The 19,993-nt window shown below is 42.1% G+C and overlaps 1 protein-coding gene across 1 annotated transcript in view; it reads right to left on the reverse strand.

Annotated features, from left to right (window-relative positions):
- GRIN2A (glutamate ionotropic receptor NMDA type subunit 2A) overlaps positions 1-19,993 on the reverse strand; it is a 488,385-nt gene that overhangs the window by 83,106 nt on the left and 385,286 nt on the right. The window contains exons 4-7 of the mRNA XM_049904373.1: positions 18,307-18,512; positions 12,097-12,265; positions 11,830-11,983; positions 4,508-4,633 (exon numbers count right to left, since the gene is read on the reverse strand). Coding sequence (XP_049760330.1) covers positions 4,508-4,633; positions 11,830-11,983; positions 12,097-12,265; positions 18,307-18,512 — 655 coding nt within the window. The remainder of the gene's footprint in view (positions 1-4,507; positions 4,634-11,829; positions 11,984-12,096; positions 12,266-18,306; positions 18,513-19,993) is intronic.

Consider the following 19,993-nt stretch of genomic DNA (forward strand, 5'->3'; position numbering starts at 1 on the left):
TAAATTTGAATTTGATTTCCATTTGGGGAAACCAATCTGCTTAATAAATGTAAAGAGAGCCTAACAAAAGTGTGGGTGGGGGAGGGAGAGGGCTTCCTCATTATTCCTAGGATGTGCTAGGGTATCAGAACCACGCAATTCAGCAGGAATGATGTTTGGTATTCTAACACAATTGTCCCTAGCAATTGCTTCTGTTCAAACGCAGATGGAAAGAGTGCACAATACAGGAATTAAACCCAACGAAAACCCTCTCCAAATGGAGACATTAAGGAATGGAACAATACAGCTTAATTCTTCTACTACTTCAGAGATGTGAAGGGCCACAGAGAGATGGAGGAAGAATGCTGATATCACAGCACTTCTCCCTCAGTATATCCTTGCAACAGGCTGTGTGTCCCTTTTAAGACTCTGCAGTGTTCCTTGCAATGGACCTAACTAAAGAGGGAAAACAATCTACAGAAATTTATGGGGAAGGGGAACATGCAGGCTGTAAAAAGCACACTTCATAGCTTGCAAGTCTTTGTTTTGCACAGGAAAAAAAAATCAATTTATGCCCTCACTTCATGGGATAAAAGGTCCTTCTTTAACAGAAGGTTAATTTTTATGTCATTTAAGTAAATGAAGATATGAAAAAATGATCTACTCAGACTTCAGCTGGCGATGCAAGCCGAGTAGGCAATAAATAACGTGGCAGAAGTGAATTCAGATTGATGGAAGCTAGGAAGTTCTAGGCAGGGAGCCTAGGAAAAGCAAGCTTTCTGCACAATCGAAGCCAAAATCAGGTTCCAGCAATACGTATAATATCCATATGCAACACATTAAAGAGAAGGCAATTAATTCTATTATTCCCAATCCCAATCTCTCCTGTTTCTCCTTGTCTAGTTTTATGATATTCTGGGCTTATTCTCAAGAGGCTGGATACTCTTAGGAAAAATCATTTAGAGTCAATCCAGTTATATCCATCAACTACTTAATTTTATTAGGGATTCATATGGGTCAGTAGTGACAGCTACTTAGAAATCAGAAATAGGCAGTTGCAAGTGCCTCTGGGGAATCCTAATTCATGAATACTATTACTGGGCCATATACATTCCCCCATAAAGGGCAGTGAAATGTAACTGAAAGACATTTGCACAAAAAAGCACGGAGCTGTCATTTTCTGAGAGCTGCTGTGTGCACATGTGCAGGAAATAAAGCCTCGATGACACAGAAGGGCTGGAAAGTCCATATGCTAGAGTCCTGTCTTAATTAGTTTCCTAAAGCATGCTTCAGCTAAAGGAGAAATTATTGCACATGATGGGCTGTGGATCATTTTTATCTTTCAAGGTAGATCTCAGATTTATCCATTCATCTCAAATAGAGTATGTGTCCAATTAAACTCCATGAACAACTGCTTCCTTTGCCATGAGACCAGAAGAACTGGATAGTGCCTGGCTACCAATACTGAACATGTACATCAAGGATTCTAAGGAAGAATCCTGATCAAAGGGAGGGAAATACAAAACAGAATTTCAAATTCTCATGGAATCCACACATTCTGGAGCCATTGAGGCTGGATGACCCCCCAAAACTATTACCCTGAGGAAATCTTTAAACCTTGAACCAAAAATTATCCCCTGAAGTCATATTTCAATAGCTTAGCCTAATTAGAAAAGAATGTCTGCATTAAGTACTACACGCTTTCAAAGAATTATCTACGTGTGATCAAATCCACAACAGCAACTCAAAAGGATAGATGAGAAGCTTAAGGGAGCAGTGAGTTTCTGTTAATGATGGTGAAACAGTTTGGAAAATGTTGTCTAGAAAGGTGGCACAACTTGAGTACGTAACTACCATCACTGAATTGTACATGTAGAAATTATTGAAGTGGTGTATGTTTTGTTGTGTATATTTGCATAGGAAGGAAGGAGGGAAGGCAGAGAAGCATTGAAGGCAGAGATGGAAGGAAGGTAGGGATGGAAGGATGGATGGATGGATAGAAAGAAGGAGGGAGGGAGGAAGGGAAGGAGGGAGGGAGGGAGGGAGGGAGGGAGGAAGACACAGATGGATAGAGCCCAAACCAAGGTTATCCTTTCTCTTGGAAAACTTTGACATCTTACCAACTAATCTCCCTGCTTCCACTGTCGTGGTCCACGTACATTATCTTCATGGAGTAGTCCCAGTGACCTTTCCACATTGTACATGTTTCATTACCCCTCCTCACATTCACAGTATTTTTTTATCCTTTTTTTTTTTTTATTGTGGTAAATATATATGAAACAAAACATTTGCCATTTCAACATTCTTCCCAGGGACAGTTCAGTGTCACTAATTATGTTCATCATGTTATTCAACCATCATCCTTATCTGTTCCCAAATTTTCCCAACACCCTTAACAGAAGCTCAGCATCCCCTATGCATTGTGTCCTCCCTCCTTCCTCTCTCCCTCCCACCCCAGTAACCACTAATAAATTTTGGTCTTTATGAATTTGCCTATTCTGGATATTTCCTGTAAGTGGGATCATACAATATTTGTCCTTTTATGCCTATTTCACTCAGCATAATGTTTTCAGGGTCCATCCATATTATAGTATGCTTCAGGATTTTGTTTCTCTTTGTGGCTGAGTAATATCCCATTGTGTGAAGGTATCACATTTTGTTTATCCATTCATCTGTTGGAGGACACTTAAGCTTTTGAAGAAAATCTGAAATGCTTATCATGGCCTACTAGCTACCATTCTAACTTCATCTCACACCACTGTCCACTCTATTCACTATGACCTTTTATTTTTTGAACATACCAAGCTGGAAGCTGGGTTCTACCTCAAAGTCTTTGTCTTTACTGTCCTTCTGCATGGAAGGCTTTTCTCTTAGTTTTTCATATGACTGACTCCTTCTCATCCTTCAGGCCTCAGCTCCAATGTCATCTCTTCAGAGAGTCCCTCCCTATTTGACCATGTATTTAAAACAGGGTCTCCACCAGGTCACCATCCCTTTATCCTGGCTTTTTCTTCTTCTTGGAATTTATAACATTCAGATCAGTAATCTGCAATTATTAATTTATGTGTTTAATGTTAATATTCTCCACCACTAAAGTCTAAGCTCCCTGAGGGTCAGGACTCTTTATCCAATTCACCACATTATCTGAGGCACTAGTACAGTGCCTGGCACCCAGAACTCACTCAATAAATGTTCATTAAATAAATGAGTGGATTCACAAACAGGACAAACTCTGATTCAGCCAATGTGAAGATCCACTCTACTGCAGTATGACTCTCATAGAAAATTGCCTCGGATTCCACTTTGTCAGGGAGCTCCTTAATGACCAGCTGCATTAGCTTTTCAGTGAAGGGTGACAATCTCCCATTTCAACACAACATAATTATTTACGGCATTTTTACTGTTCTTGGGTTTTTGGAGATGGTTTGTATAGTAATCACTATTCTTCAATGGTTAAGAAACAGCAGTATTTAATAAAACTAAGTTCCTGATAGATTCCCATGACCTGTTGGCTGTTTCCAATATTGAATCTTTCAAGTCAGAAGAGTATGCGGCAAATTAAGGTGCCCTGTTGTTGAACGATTTTACCACGGAGATCTCCCATCCTCTACTACCACATCAAGTGATCTGTCAGGAAAGAGATTTGGTTCTGGCACCCTTCTGACACCATCCACTGAGCATGTGCTATGTATTGAGGAAAATCCACTCAAAACGATGTAATGTGTTTATGTCTATGACGTGAATCCCGGCTTGTGTGGGAGACTCTTAATGAGTTACAGTCAATGAATTCCTCCCAGTTCAATTTTCTTGCTACTGATTGCCACTTTACCAAGTATGATGCACTAAGATCAGGCACTTCCAAGAAGAAAAAGTAACTCTTTGGGGAAAAATACCATTTAATAATTATATTTATTGTCAAATAAATGCAAATATGATTCAATAGTTGGAAGAATTTTATATAACAGTTTTCTTGGAATAGCCTGAAGTTGAGACTCACTACAATTTAACACTTCTTTTGACACACACTTTTAAAATTAACGGCCCCTCCCTAAAAAATCTGCTTTCCTAATAAATTAAATACCAGTGGTTTTCACCTAACTATTGACTCCACACTATGAAAAAATTAAAATGCTTCATTTTATTTTATCCTTTTTTCAGTTGATGTGGATAACACGGACTTGTTGGGCATTACAAGAAATATCACTGACCCAGTATTGTCCATATAATGATAAACCAGGGCGACAAAGGATAACCCCCGCCACTGAGTTGATTCTGACTCATAGTGACCCTATAGCACAGAGTAGAACTGCCCCATAGGGTTCCAAGGCTGTAAATCTTTAAGGAAGCAGACTCCCACGGAGCAGCTGGTGGGTTCAAACCACTGACCTTTAGGTTAGCAGCCAAGTGCTTAACCACTGTGCCACCAGGGCTCCTTGCCATAGAGGATAATGCATTCTAAAACAGAAATCTTCACTGAAGGTAAATTAACCAGCATCAAACTGAACCATGCTCATGAAGGCTTCCTCACCTTTCCCTTTGGCTAAGTTTCTGTTGTATCCAACAGGACTGAAGTATTCAAAGACGAAAACAGCAATGGCAGAGACAATGAGCAGCATCACAAACATCATCACCCAGACGGAGGCGCTGAATGGCTCTGCAGGAGAATGGGCCAGAGGAAAGGAAACATGGTTAGTCACCTCCCCATCACACCCAGGGCCCACAGGAAGCTCTAATGCCCATCTGCAGGCTCATCGAGAAACTTTCTCTAGTGTGAATCAGATCACTCAAGAGAAGCTAGTCATTTTATAAGTTTGCATAGGATATGATAAAAAGAGAGAATGGCACAGAAAATTTTGCAAAGCAAGTCAGGGACACTAACCACAACATGGAAAGTTAAGACCAAGGGAGGTCAGATTGCAGATAAAGAGGCCACAGGGTCCTCTATAATAATAGAGGCATCCAAGTAGCCAAAGCTAGAGAGGAACAAGATTAGACCCGAATTGATAACGATAAGGCGCCTGCAAACAGGCAGGGTTTTTTTTTTTTTTTTGCATATAGGGGAGGGTAGAGGGAGGCAGCGATATGCAGGGAATTCCAGGAGTTAAAGGAGAATTATAACCTGTCAGAAAAGGATCATAAAACCTTGGAGTTCACAGGAATAGGGGAAGGTTACACCCCCCCACCACCGCTATACACTATTTCTCCTTCCACCTGACAAATTCACCACTTGCCAGCAAACTGGCTGACTCATGGTGACCCCACGTGTGTCAGAGTAGGACTGTGCTCCAAAGGGTTTTCAATGGCTGGTTTTATGGAAGCAGATTGCCAGGCCTTGCTTCCGAGGCAGCTCTGGCTGGACTCAAACCTCCAAACTTCTGGTTAACGGCCAAACATGTTATCCATCTGTACCACCCAGGGACCCCTCAGACAAATTAGATAGCTATTGTTTTAGAAATCTTGTTGATGTTGGTAACAGGCTTAAATGCAATTTTTAAAAAAGCCTTTTGAGGCTATTGGAATCACATGATAATTCAATGAAAAAAATCACATGTAGAGACAATAACGTAGTAGACAGATGGATAGTCATTTCCCTTAAAAGCAGTTTTTATCAATTTATTTCCACATAACTTGGGCATTAGGTGGATGTCTCAGAAGAGGTTCTAAATCTTAGAACAATCTAAAAATGTAAGAGATATTATGTAAAATAAATTGGCATTTCTATTCAACCTGACTGTGGATATAAAAATTAGCTGAAGTCATCAATTTGTGACATAGATTTGCTAGAAAATCAACAAAAATTAAATTCTAAAAAGAAATTAAAGCATCCCTACATAAATATATCTTTGAGAGGAAACTGCCCTTAAACACCAATGAACTCATAATCCTTTTCATCACAAGCAAACACTTCCTGAGGGTAAATTATAGGAAGGTCAATGATACCGCTTAAAAAGCAGAAATCTTATTTTTAAATTGTTTTTCTGATAAAACTAATAATAATCATAAAGAAAGGCCAATAGCAGGCCACCTACTTATTAAAGTCTGTGTCTACCTAACAGAGCATGGGGTCATCACAAATTCCAATTTAATGAGCTTGAGATACATAACGAGGAACTAATACATCTGAAGCTATAATTACAGGTAGTCCCCGGTTTACAGGGGGGTTCCATTCTGATGACTCCATCGTGAGTCCATTCTGACATGTTGAATACCTCATATTTTTTTTAGTTTTCATTGTTATTGCCTTTGTCAGTATCTTTATAAATCTGATCTTTGAACCTTTGCGAGTGAACATCTGAGAATGATAACATCAGCAAACTACATGCTGCAACATTGTATATAGTACAAATTACTAATGATAAGATTTACAAAAACAAAAAAAAACAAACATTTGTAAGCGCAGTTCGTTGTAACTCGAATACTTTGTAAGTCAGGGACAACCTGTATATTGGATAATTTGAGAAATGGAAGGGATGCTTTGCAGTGCAGAGTTTTGATAGCACAAAGTATATTAAAAAGCAACAAGTAACAACACGATTTACTTGATTTTAAATAACACGGGATGAGCTCCAAGAAATCAATGAGACTGTAACTGAAATTTATCTTAGTGAAATTTAGTTGAGTGATAAACAATATTATGTCCCTGAAAATCATAGCAATTTGGTAATGCAGTATATCCAAAAAAGGAAAAATAAATGAATAATTAGAAGATTAAAAATGACCTAATACTTAGGAATAGGGACAGTAAAGTAATTTTCCAAGTTGGTGTACTGTTGGCATGGTGTGCCTTACTAGTGGAGGGTCATTGTGACGGCTAAACAAGCACATACATATATTTTGCAGTGTGCCGAACACGCTGTACGGTGGTGGTGTTTCCGACTTATAGCAAATTGCCCCTAGGGTTCCCTAGGCTGTAATCTTTACAGGAGCAGATAGACTAGTCTTTTTCCCGCAGAGTGGATGGAGGATTCGAACCACCAACTGAGCGCTTAACCACTGCAGCACCAGGGCTCCTAGCACACTGTATTAAAACAAAACGAAACAAAACAAAACAAAAAAAAAAAAAACCCATTGCCGTCGAGTCAACTCCAGCTCATAGCCACCCTACAGGACAGAGTGGAACTGCCCCACAGGGTGTCCGAGGCAGGACTGGTGGATTCGAACTGCTGATCTTTTGTTTAGCACCCAAGTGCTTAACCACTGTACCACCAGGAATCCTAGAAGACTGTACCCCTCCCCCCAAAAAAACCAAAACCCAAACCAAACCCACTGCCTTCGAGTCGGTTCCGACTCATAGCGACCCTACAGGACAGAGTAGAACCGCCCCATAGAGTTTCCAAGGAGTGCCTGGTGGATTCGAAGTGCCGTCCCTTTGATTAGCAGCCGTAGCACTTAACCACTATGCCACCAGGGTTTCTGAGCAACCCTATAACCCACTAAACCCACTGCCTTCGCTATAAAAAACCCACTACCTTTGCTACTACAAATTAAGTGAAGGATAGCTGTTTGGGTCTAAGGGTAAGGGTAAACCCAGAACTGGTGAGGCCACTGCGCTGTCCAGAGTTCTGAAAAAGGCATCTTGGTTTAAAACAGGCACAACTACTAATGTGACAACTTCCTTTCCCTATAGGTTGTGATGATAATATAATAAAAACATATTAGGGGAAATTCTCACTGTATTCTTCTCCTCACATGTCAGAATTTGTAACCCTGTAGTGGACTTCACCTGTGGGCTGATGCATCCTAGTCACTAACCCACAGGTCAGGAAATCAGTGGGGAGATGGTAAGCATCTGATCCCAGATGCTTTCTCATGGGGAAGTGACAACATCTGTCCCTTGAGTTGTGATCATGGCACAAAGATAAATGTCTTCTGTAGCAGTCTTCTGGTTTTAGTAAGTTTGGCTCCTACAAGGGCCCTGAGTGATGGCTATTCTCAGCCATAAAGACAGACACACACACGCATGTAAGCACGCATGGAAGTGCACGCACGCAGGTGTACGCAACAGGGAGAAAAGCATTAAAACGATGGCAAATCACTGACTACAGTGTCTAAGGAATGAACCAGAAATATATTTACATAGCTCTGGACTATGTCCTCTGAGAGCTGAAAACAGATGAAATATTTGTCCACAAAGGAACCTCAGTCTAAGAGATTCCAGGTCAGCATTTCTTTGGATCCAACAATTAACCCACTCAGAAAGTCTTCAGGACCAACTGAATGGAAATATTGCAAGAGACATCATCTCTGTCCTTGAAGAGTCACTGGCTACATTTTTACGCAAAAGCTCAGAGGCATTACCTCCAAGTGTTTCCAGTGGGAGTTAATGGAGTTTGTGGAGGAGAGAGAAAAGGAAATAATGAAGAGCAATGCAATCAGATTCTGAATGTTTTGGCTCTTCTGGGTGACTGAGCCAGTGAATGGAAAAATGTAGCTTAGCGCAGTTCATTATGACTTTCAAAACCTGCAGATAATGATTGTAAATAAGGGGGTGAACAGTCAATCGAATTGGGATGTAATTTAGTGACTAGGAAAAATATTAAGCCTACTGTGTAAAACCAGCCTTCAAAATGCTTTCCTCTGGCTACAATTTATTTTATTTTTAAAGATAGAGGGGAATGACAGCATGGAATACTAAAATTACCATCTCTGTCTTAGCATTGGTATTTAAGGTAGAATGTTAAAATTAATCATATTTGTAATTGGATTTATAACTGGCTAGGTTGGTAATAAATTCAACTGCCTGCTGAAAAAAAATAAAGATACTGCAGGAAGAGCAGGGGGAGAACGAGGTTTGGCTAAATTTAGCAAAAATACTTGACTTTTTTATGGAAATGTTCTACTGTTACAGGTAAGATAAAAACCTGGGAAACCTCTCATTTTTATGAGAGAAGCCAACTGATTTTCTCTCTCTGATTTGAACTGGAAAAAAGTTCTCTCTTAGCTCACTTAGGACATGTGTGGACAACTTGTGAAAGGAAACAGGTCCCTTCCCATTTTTTTTCCCCATGAACTCAGTTCCTCTCACTCCTTCTTAACCTCCACAGTTGAGGCTCCCTGTTAAAGGGGTCTGATATAGAATGGGGAAAAAATTACGAAACCCCCCCAAAAAAAATCTTGTTGCCTTCAAGTAGATTCTGATTCATGGCGACCTCATATGATGCAGAGTGGAACTGATCTACAGGGTTTTCTCGGCTATAAACTTTATGGAAGCAGATCGCCAGGCCTTTCTTCCATGGACCTGCTGGGTGGGTCTGAACCACCAACTTTTAGACTAGTAGAGTGCAGCCATTTGCACTACCTAGGTACCATCCATCCAATGATTATCAAGATTCTTAACCTGCTGTCAATACCACTTGATTGTATTTTTTATGGTATAGCAAGTGTCATGGATTGAATTAGGTCCCCCCAAAAATGTGTGTATCAATTTGGCTGTGCCAGGATGTCCAGCATTGTGTGGTTGTCCTCCATTTTGTGATTGTAATTTATGTTAAAAAGCATTCAGGTGGGATTGTAACACCACCCTTACCCGGGTCACATCCCTGATCCAGTGTAAAGGGACTTTCCCTGGGGTGTGGCTTCTACCACATTTTATCTCTCAAGAGATAAAAAGGAAAGGGAAGTAAGCAGAGAGTTTGGGGCTTCATACCACCAAGAAAGCAGCACTGGGAGCAGAGCGTGTCCTTTGGACCCGGGGTCCCTGCACCTGAGAAGCTCCTCGACCAGGGAAAGGTTGAGGACAAAGACCTTTCACCAGAGCTGAAAGAGACAGAAAGCCTTCCCCTGGGGCCTACACCCTGAATTTGGACTTCAAGCCTACTAGACTCTGAGAAAATAAATTTCTCTTTGTTAAAGCCATCCACTTGTGGTATTTCTGTTTTAGCAGCACTAGATGACTAAGACGGCAAGTCTGTCTTATTAAGATATGGGTATCTTTCCTCATGTCAGACAAAGAGACAAAGGCAGCAAAATGAAGTGTGTATTTGTCAAGGTCCACAAAGCCCCAACAAAAGTTGCAAAAATGGAAGCAACGAGTGAAAAATCAAATGCAGTGAGTGGCAAGGATTTCAACAGCTTAAATGGATTATCAAAAATGAAAATAGTAAATCCATACGTCTCTGTGAGTAAAGCGGTATCCAAAATCCTGTTAGTCAACATTTCACTCAAGAAATCGAAGTGTAGAAAATTATACTGGATACAAACATTATATATAAATGAAGACAATGGACGAGTAAGACCAGGGGCTTGGGGTCGGGGTTCACAAATTGGCTCTAGTCAGAAATTATTTCAAATACACAAAGTTTTTTGTCTTGGTAAAAAATGTAAGAAATTTAGTTGACCTTCATCTAAAGATATTTCCTCTCTCAGGCAGTTTACTTCTAGGATCAAAGTCTGTCTTAATCTTCCAAAATGGGGAACAAACCCACTATCATGGGGATAAAAAGAGGGGGCTAAAAATCTGAACTCCAGTATCTCCAAATGTTGCTGTTGCTGGCTGCCGTAGGGTCAGTTCCGACTCATAGCGACCCCATGTGACAGAGTAGAAGTGCTCCATAGGATTTCCTTGGCTATAATCTTTACAGAAGCAGATTGCCAGGTCTTTCTCCCATGGAGCCACTAAGTAGGTTTGGACTGCCAACCTTTTGGTTAGCAGCTGAGTGCTTACCTCTTGTGCCATCAGGGATCCTTGGATCTTCAAATAGCCACTGTCAAAAACTATATATGATAGCCTAATTTTTTTTTTTTTAACATGCAACACACTTTCCTTTAAAGAAATAATAAATGACATTTGATTATGTTCCACACAGTTTCAGCTATTCCAGCCAGGCTACCTAATGTAATATATAGTTACAGAGTAACAGAAAACCAGATGGTAGAAAATATAGATCTACCTTACTTTTAAAATCTTCTTAAGTAAAAACAAATTTATGAAATGGTTAAAAGGAGAGTGAAAGGAATTTCCTCCTTTTGCAAACCATTCAGCTTAAAGGATAGCCACATTTAAAGTACGACTCAATTAATTTTAAAGCAGGGTATATATACTCCTCAAACTACTTCTATTTTATTTATCAGCATGTGCTGACAGAAATCACTGTGCAGTCATCATTATTTTCACTCTTACATCCAGTAAATAAATAAATGTGTCATTCTAGTTCGAGGTGGAATTTGGGTATGTGGATGCTGAAAAACGGTGTATAAGTTGATTTATATTAACTGTATTTAAGAGCTTGGCTACTCACCAAAAGTTTGGCTGTTCGAATTCACCAGCCGCTCCTTGGAAACCCTATGGGGTAGTTCTGCTCTGTCCTACAGGTCACTATGAGTCAGAATTGACTCAACGGTAACAGGATTGGTTTGGTGGACAAACAGGCTTATTATGAAAACATTTTCAAGGCTCTAAGCACTGTATCTACTAATGCACATTCTATGCAATAAAGACCAGCATGTGAATGTGGAGCAACCCTCGTGGCACAATAGTTAAGCGCTTGGCTACTAACTGAAAGGTTGGTGGTTTGAACCCACCAAGCAGTTCTGCTGAAGAAAAGACCTGGTGATCTGCTCCCATAAAGATTACAGCCTAGGAAACCCTATGGCGCAGTTGTACTCTGTCACACGGGGTTGCTATGAGTCGGAATCGACTTAACAGCACCCAATAACAACAGCATATGTAACAGTATGTTCACCCAATATTCTTAAGTTAAAGATCAATGAAAGAAATAAAAGAACTGGGGGGCAGGGGAGTGAGTTGGGATAATCCAAATTCAACATGCTCTTGAATACACTGATGTGATCAGCTGAATAAGATCTTGTCTGGTCCCATCCTTTGGGCAAACAACTCAGACATTCACATACCTAGAAAAGCAGAAGGCGACACAGTGCCATTGCTTCTTGAAACCATGACACTGATTCCTGTCTCCACGAAGGGCACTGAGAAGTCCACCACTTCAGAACGTTCCTCATTGATGGTCAGCGAGCCAACCGCCATGACTGCCCGTTGATAGACTACCTGGATGCAAGGTAAGAAAAAAGAACGGCATCTTTACTTATCCTTCCTACCATTCCTGGGGACCTCAGACCCTAAGTCTGAAAGAGAACCCAAGGGATGGAAAGATAACTTACTTCACCAATCATTCCGTTCCACACATTGTTAACTTTTTTGCCATGCTTCCCGTTGGTCACCAGGTAGAGGTCATAGGTAAACTTCACCGTCCTGGAGAGCTTCTTGAGGATATCGATGCAGAACCCCTTGCAGCATTTTTTAACATTCATCCCCTCATTGGTTGAATTGCTGTAAACAAAATCCCAGGAAGACAGAATGTTAGTACTGGAAGGTGTGTTCATAATCACTGGCTATACACTATGATACTATTTTGCAGATAGAACACTGAGGCTTAAAAAAAAAAAGGAAGGAAGAGACTTTTCTCCAGACATGTAGTGCATTTATGACAGCAAAAGTACAAGGTGTTCTTAATTATAGCAATAATCATGACAACAGCTAATGTTTATCGAATAATTATTATTTGCTATGTACTATGCCCTGATGGCACAGTAGTTAATGTTTCACTGCTAACCAAAAGGTTGGCAGTTCGAATCTACCAGCTGCTCCTTGGAAATTTTATGGGGCAGTTCTGGGCTGGTCTGTCTTATAGGGTCACTATGGGTCAGAATTGATTAGATGGCAATGGGTATTTTTGGTTTATGTACTATGCCAAATGCTTTACACTAATTGTTGGCTAAATCTCCATGACGTGTCTTGAAGTAGGCAGTATTAGTCTCCCCATTATACAGATAAGAGTGTATATTTGTATAATCTTATTATTTACTTTTACAAAGAACTTCCTTATACCATGTTTATGACAGTTGTAACTCCAGACTGACCCGCTCCACTCTGGACATCAGTGGGGTGGGAGAGATTATACTATAATCTTTACACTACAGGTATGAGCTACCAAACATCATATGTAAATATGTACTGAGGTGACCTCCCACATTCTCCAAGCTGAGCAGACATTCAGCCTCCGGGCTAGAGAGAGAAGTCTCCATGGTGGTCCTGGCCATGCATCAGGATGGACAAGCAGAGGTCAGAGGCTAGGCGGGGTGTAGTGGTAAAGTCAGAGATGCCACTTACCCCTTGGCCATTTGTCCCTCCCTCTCTTCAGTGCAGTAGTTAAGAGCTTGGTTGCTAACCAAAAGATAGGCAGTTTGAATCCACCAGCCACTCCTTGGAAACCCTATGGGGCAGCTCTACTCTGTCCTATAGGGTTGCTTGGAGTCAGAATTGACAGCAATGGGTTTGGCTTTTTCTTTTCTTTGGTTTTTCTCTCTCTGCTCCCTCCCTGCTTTTCCTATTACTGTCTCTTCCTTCACCTGGGTCAAAATTCCTGCGTAAGTTTGGAACCCCCCAGGTTTAAGATTCAGGGTCACAGGTGTACAGATCATTCTTGGCCACACTGGCAACTTCAGCCAGCTTATGCATCAATTATCCCCCACCTTCTGGACCCTAGTATTTCTAGATGCAGACAGTCACTGATGCATTTTCACCTGGCAAACACCCCCTGAGGACCTACACTGTGGAAGACATAGAACTAGGCCCTGGGCACACAGAGATGAAAAAGACATGGGGGTATGGGATAGTCAGCATTATTATGGGGATTATAGAAACACAGGCCAGCTTGTACTTGGGAACTTCCATTGGTTCCTATCATGGCCCTTGTGTGGCATGGAGAGGCTCGTGTGTGACTTACCTAAACCAAAACCAAAAACGAAAAACACCAAACCCATTTTTGTTGAGTCGAGTCCAACTCATAGGACCCTGTAGGACAGAATAGAACTGTTCAACAGGGTTTCCAAGGCTGCCAATATTTACGGAAGCAGACTGTCACATCTTTCTCCCGTGGAGCGGCTGGTGGGCTCGAACCACCGACCGTTCAGTTAGCAGCTGAACATTTAACCACTGTGCCACCAGGCCTCCCCTAACTACACAGACATCTGGAAACAATGCTCATATACTCTCTCTTAGCTCCCCACCGTCACTCAGAAGCAAAGGGGACTCATCAGAACAAACATAGGAAGAGAGATCCTACAAATCATACAGTTCACTGGCTCCCGGACTTCCCAGTGGCGCTGGCGGATGACAGCATGGCCAGGTGGGTCACACAGAGACGTGTTCAAGTCCCGGTCAACACCAACAACAGGGGAACCTGACGAGTCTCCTTGCTCACGGAGCCTCGTTGGTAAATTCAGAGGGTTGACACTCACCTTGTGGGCAGTCGGGAAGATTAAGTGAAACCAAGTACAGCACCTGTCATATAGGAGCATAAAAATAAATCCCCTCTCTTCCCACCAGGGATTTGAGAGCTTTCGTTTTTAATTGACAGTATGGCCATTTCTCCCTACGTATCAGCCCAGACAATTTTTCCTGAACTTTCTCTCTATGCTTTAACATCCAACTAACAGCCTAGAAGTCTAATTTCTGAGCTCATTTGCGGTGACCTGTGTTTTCAGAAGACGTGTGCACCCTCAACACTCCACCATGTACCAGCAGTGGAAACAAAGGGTTCTCCCTGGGAGAACATCACCAGAAAAACAAATAAAGTCATGTTGTCCAACAGAAATCTTCCTTGGTACTAATCCACCTGCCTCAAAGATATTACCTATAGGAAATACAATTGCTCTAGCCTGTGTTATTACTTTTAGGAAATACAATTACTCTAGCCTGTGTTAATGCTGGCATTAGGGGATCCTAGGAATTTACTACTGCTTTCAGGTAAGCCAAAGACTCTGATTATCATGTAAATGCCCAATAAGCTCCTCGTGTCCCCAAATGAGAGAAAGGAAGCTGCAAGCCTTCACTTCCTCACGGGAACCAAAATTGTGAAGTTCAGCTTATAAGCTGTGTATATTCTTGAGTAGAAAAGTCAGTTCTTTGAAAGAAAGCAACTTATTTTGGTTGATTTTTTTCATACAAATGCAGCTTTAGACTTGGTGATCTACTTGTTTTCTACTCCAAGGCTTCTCATTCTAAAGACTGCAAACTCCTATTATTGACTGTGAAACACATGAGGCCCTACCTGATTGGCTTTATAGAAGTCTAAGTAGGAGTCCTGGTGGCACAATGGTTAAGTGCTTGGCTGCTAGTCGAAAGATCAGCAGTTTAAACCTACCAGCTGCTCCATGGGATCTCTTCTCATAAAGATTTCAGCCTAGGAAACCCTATGGAGAAGTTCTACTCTGTCCTATAGGGTCTCTGTGAGCTGGAATTGACTCAGTAGCATACAACAACAACATAGAAGTATAAAGGGTAACATGCTTGGCTGCAAATCGGAAGATTGGAGGTTCGAGTCCACGGGGAGGTGCCTTGGAAGAAAGGCCTGGCAATCTGCTTCTGAAAAATCAGCCATTGAAAACCCCCCGGAGCACAGTTCTACTGTGACACGTATGGGTTCGCCATGAGTCAGAATTGACTCCAAGGGCAACTGGTATATTAAAGGAGATGCCCTACTGACGTTACGGCTCAAACACAGAAACAATTGTGAAGATGGTGCAGGACCAGGTAGCATTGTGTTCTGTTATACATGAGGTCACTATGAGTCAAAACCTACTCAATGGCACCTAACAAGAACAGCTGAGGTTATATTATACTCTTTGCTTTGTGCTAGCCACCCTGCATTCTTCAACTTACTAAGCTCTGCTCAAAGAACTCACCCAAATAAGGACTTCCTTTGACAATTTCTCCACCTCATCACCTTCCATCCTTCTCCGAACCCAGCCTCTAGCACTGCACTAGGCTTCCTTCTGTTTCCCAAACTCTCCAAGGGCCTTAGCACCTGCTGTTCCTTTTATTGGAAGGTTCTTCTCCAAGTTCTTCACCTGTCTGGCTCCTTCTAATCCTTTGTGTCCCACCTTAAACCTTGCCTGTGTGAGCAAAAGGAGCCACGTAGCCCAGGTGACTCTTTCGCACCACCTCATTTATTTCCTTCACAGGCTTATCATAACATAGAGTTGCCCTGTTCCTTCATCGATTAGCTGTTTTGTAACCGTATGTGCTTTGTGCCTCCAAGGTCCTTGTCTGCCCTGTTCATTGCCATATCCCCATTTCCAGCACTGCACCTAATACAGAAACTGCACTTAATGCTTATTTTTTTAAATAAATGATCTTTTCATAATTTCAACTTTAAAGAGGCTGATTTTAATGACCTCATCAATAAAAAACTTCTCCAAACCAAAATTTTGTAGAGTCTTTTTGATATGGTTGTCTCTGGCATAAAAACATACCTAGACATGAACAATTTAACACTAAAAAAAGTTATGGTAGCCTTTGTTTGCTATGAATATTTTCACAGGCAGAAAAAAAATTAAATTGAATTAGAAAACAAACAGACAAGAACCCAAAATTTTATTTCACGCATTTAACTCATATAATAGAAGACTTAGGTTGGAATTTGCTATGTGGAGGGACAGCATCCGTTCGCTCATCTAGTCACTCAACAAACGTGGGTGTTGTGCCTTGTGTTTGTCGCTGGGAGTACAAAGATTAATGAGTCACATTCCCTGTATCTAAGCAGCTCATAATCCAGGGGAAAACACAAGCAAACTGTGAACCATGAAAATAGGTGGGAAGGGGAGATAGAGATATTCTCAGGGTACTGTGGAAACAGGTGAACTCACCCCACTTGAGGATGCATTGGCCAAGACTTGATGGACAAGTAAGAATTGGCCAGGTGAAAGGAGGGGATCAGAAAACTTTCTGTCATAAAAGTAGAACCAAAAAAGTAGACAAAGTAGAAGTGTCCCCCAGGGTTTCCAAGGCTGTGAATCTTTATGGAAACAGGCTGCCACATCTTTCTCCTACAGAGTGGCTGGTAGTTTTGAACCACTGATCTTTTGGTTAGCAGCTAAGTACTTAACCACTGTGTCACCAGGGCTCCTGAATGTCCCACAGGGGTAGTATTTTTGCTTGTATTTGCATTAGGAAAAATTATGAACTCGGCCTTGGACTTGGCCGTGGAGTTTTATGCTTCCCCAAAGGACTTGTGGATTAAGAAGAACTCTTTGCTGAACACTCTGATAGAAAATATTAGCTCTTTTTTCCATCTTAACAAAATTAGAAATGACTTAGATGCCATACTTGCTTGCTGTTGAAGGAAGCTATCAGAAGATTAAAAAAAAAAGCTGCCATCAAGTGGACTGTGACTCATGGCGACCCCATGTGTATCACGGTAGGACTGCGCTCAATGGCTGATTTTTTTGAAGCAGATCACCAGGCTTTCCTTCCAAGGTGCCTCTGGGTGGACTGGAACCTCCAACCTTTTGATTAGCAGCTGGGCACTTAACTGTTTGCACCACCCCGGGACGGTTAGGAGATCATTTCCACCTTAATGACATCAGAAGGTCAGATGTGAGAAAATCTCCAAATGTAGGGACGTTTTTTAAATTTTGAAAAGTCTGGATCTGGCAAATACCAAAGAGAAGGAAGGAAGAGGAAAGTGGCAGTGTGGGGGAAGGGGCAGCCAGAAAAAAAAAAAAAAAAAAAAACTTACTTAGGGAAGAGCTGAGGAGGACAGTAGATTCTGCACAATGGTTACCAAATTTGCCTCTGGAGTCAGACCAGCGTTTGAGCCCTGCCTCTTCCATTTGCTAGCTGGATGACTTTGAACACGTTTCCTAATTTTCCCGTGACCTCACTTTTATCATATTTTAAATGGGCAAAAACCTGCCTCCCTCCTATTATTGCTGTTGGAAATTAAATGAATGCAAACCACTTAGTGCAGCTCCAGGAGTTTATTTAAGTCTTTCATCTATAATTATATTATACCAGTTACATATAGTGGGGTCCCTGGGTGGCACAAAGGGTGAAACGCTTGCTACTAACCTAAAGGTTGGTAGTTCAAGTTCACCCTAAGGTACTTTAGAAGAAAATGCCTGGTGATCTGCTTCTGAAAAATTGGTCACCGAAAACCCTATGGAGCACAGTTCTACTCTAACACACTGGGGGTTGCCGTGAGTTGGAACCAACTCAACAGCAACTGGTTTGGATTTATTATTTGTGGTATATCTTATATTGTTGTTAGATGCCATCAAGTTGATTCCAACTCATCGTGACTCCACACGTGCAAAGCAGAACTGCTCCGTAGGGTTTTCAAGGCTATCACCTTTCAGAAGCATATGGCCAGGCCTGTCTTGCGAGGCACCTCTGGGCAGGTTTGCACCTCCCACGAAGTCCAAATCTTATATTACATTTTACTGTTACATTACAGATACTATTATCGATGACACATGCGATTTAAAAGGATGGAGAACGCTCCGTGGACAGCACTCCCTGACACTCACTTGATTTTGACGAACTTCCGGCATGGCACTGTGTTCCGCACACATGTCTCGGTTAGCGGGTCTATGTCTTCCACGATGACAAAGGGTGCCTCCTCCAGGGTGACGATGCTCAGGTGGTTGTCGTCTGGCTCGCAGTCTGAGAAGGATTTGTACCTTGGCCACACGGCGTGCCTCAGGCTCAGAGTCTGGTTCTCCCACTTGCCTACCTGCAGCAAAAAGACAGATACACACCTGTGCTTTCTTGAATCACTGATATCCACAGAGGCAAGCCCCTCCCCAGGAGTGGCAGAGGAGAAGAAGAAACCCAGCTTTCTTAAGGGCATCTGCTTTGGTACTGAGAAAACCGGAAGGCAGAACACTGGGCAGGGGGCCCCGTGTGCCAGGTCCTTCCCCAGGCTAATTGAATATGCACCTCTGGGGGCGGGGTCTGGGCTCTGGTCCTCTTAGAGCTCCCCAGGGATTCTAATGAGCAGGCACTGCTGTCACAGAAGCAGCATGGATTTTAGAATGGTGAGGTCTGGGTTGTTTGACTCCACAACTCCGCCACTTACTAGCTGTGCAACCACTGGCAAGCTCTTATAATCACTATGAACTTCTGTTTTCTCATCAGTAAAATGGGCACAATTCCACCTACTTTAGAGGGATGTTGTGGGAACTGCACAAAAGGCGATACATGAAAGGTACTCAGCTGAGTCTGGCATGTAGTAGGGACTCCATATTGTTCTTTAGGAGCCCTGGCGGTGCGGTGGTTAAGCACTCAGCTACTGACCTAAAGGTTGGCGATTGGAACCCATCCAGCGGCTCTGCAGGAGAAAGACCTAGCGATCTGTTTCCATAAAGTTTATAGCCTAGGAAGCCCCATGGGGTAGTTCTGTCACAGAGGGTCACTATGAGTTGGAATAGACTTGATGGTACACAACGTTTTTAAGTGTAGAGGAAAGCAAAATGAAAGGGACAAAGTTAAAAAGGTGATCAAGTAAAGGAAAAGAGAAAAGAGGAGAGAAAGGTGACCATAAAGAGTGAAAAGAAATTGAGGGCTGGGGGGAGGGACAATACAGGGGGACAGAGCAGGTGAGGAAATTAAGAGATACAGTTCTATGAATCTGCAAATGAAGGCGAAATTTTATTAATCCAGCACTGAGTGGAGACTTTTACTGCTTAGCGCACATCAGGACCTGTCAAAACAGAATCGACTGCGTTCCCTCTGAACAGCAGCTGGCGTCTTAGTGGAAGCAAATTGAAGGCTGTATGTTTTGAACCTTAATTTCATTTGACAGCTCGCTGGCACTATTCACACTGGCGCTGGGAGAGAGCAGCCCCAGCATGGCACTTTCTCCTCCCTCCCCCTGTTTCCATGTACCGCCCATGCTGAGGCTTGCCCCCACAGTCAGCGCTTTATCTGTGATACCAACCTCCAGGAACACCCCGTGTCTGAAAAGCTAAGTGCTGAGTCTAGGCTTGTCCATGTTGATGTGACCCACTCACCTCTCCTTCTGGAACTCAAGTGTCACCAGAAATGAAGCTCAGGCTCTTAAAGAGAATTCAGGTGTGCTGGATACCAAGAAAGGTGCCCTTGGTGGCACAGTGGTTAAGCACTCGGCTGCTAACCAAATGGTTAGCAGTTCAAACCCACCAGCCACTCCATGGGAGAAAGATGTGGCAGCGTGCTTCTGTAAAGATGACAGCT

Source organism: Elephas maximus, chromosome 12 (assembly GCF_024166365.1).
Source record: "Elephas maximus indicus isolate mEleMax1 chromosome 12, mEleMax1 primary haplotype, whole genome shotgun sequence".
Taxonomy (NCBI): Eukaryota; Metazoa; Chordata; class Mammalia; order Proboscidea; family Elephantidae; genus Elephas; species Elephas maximus.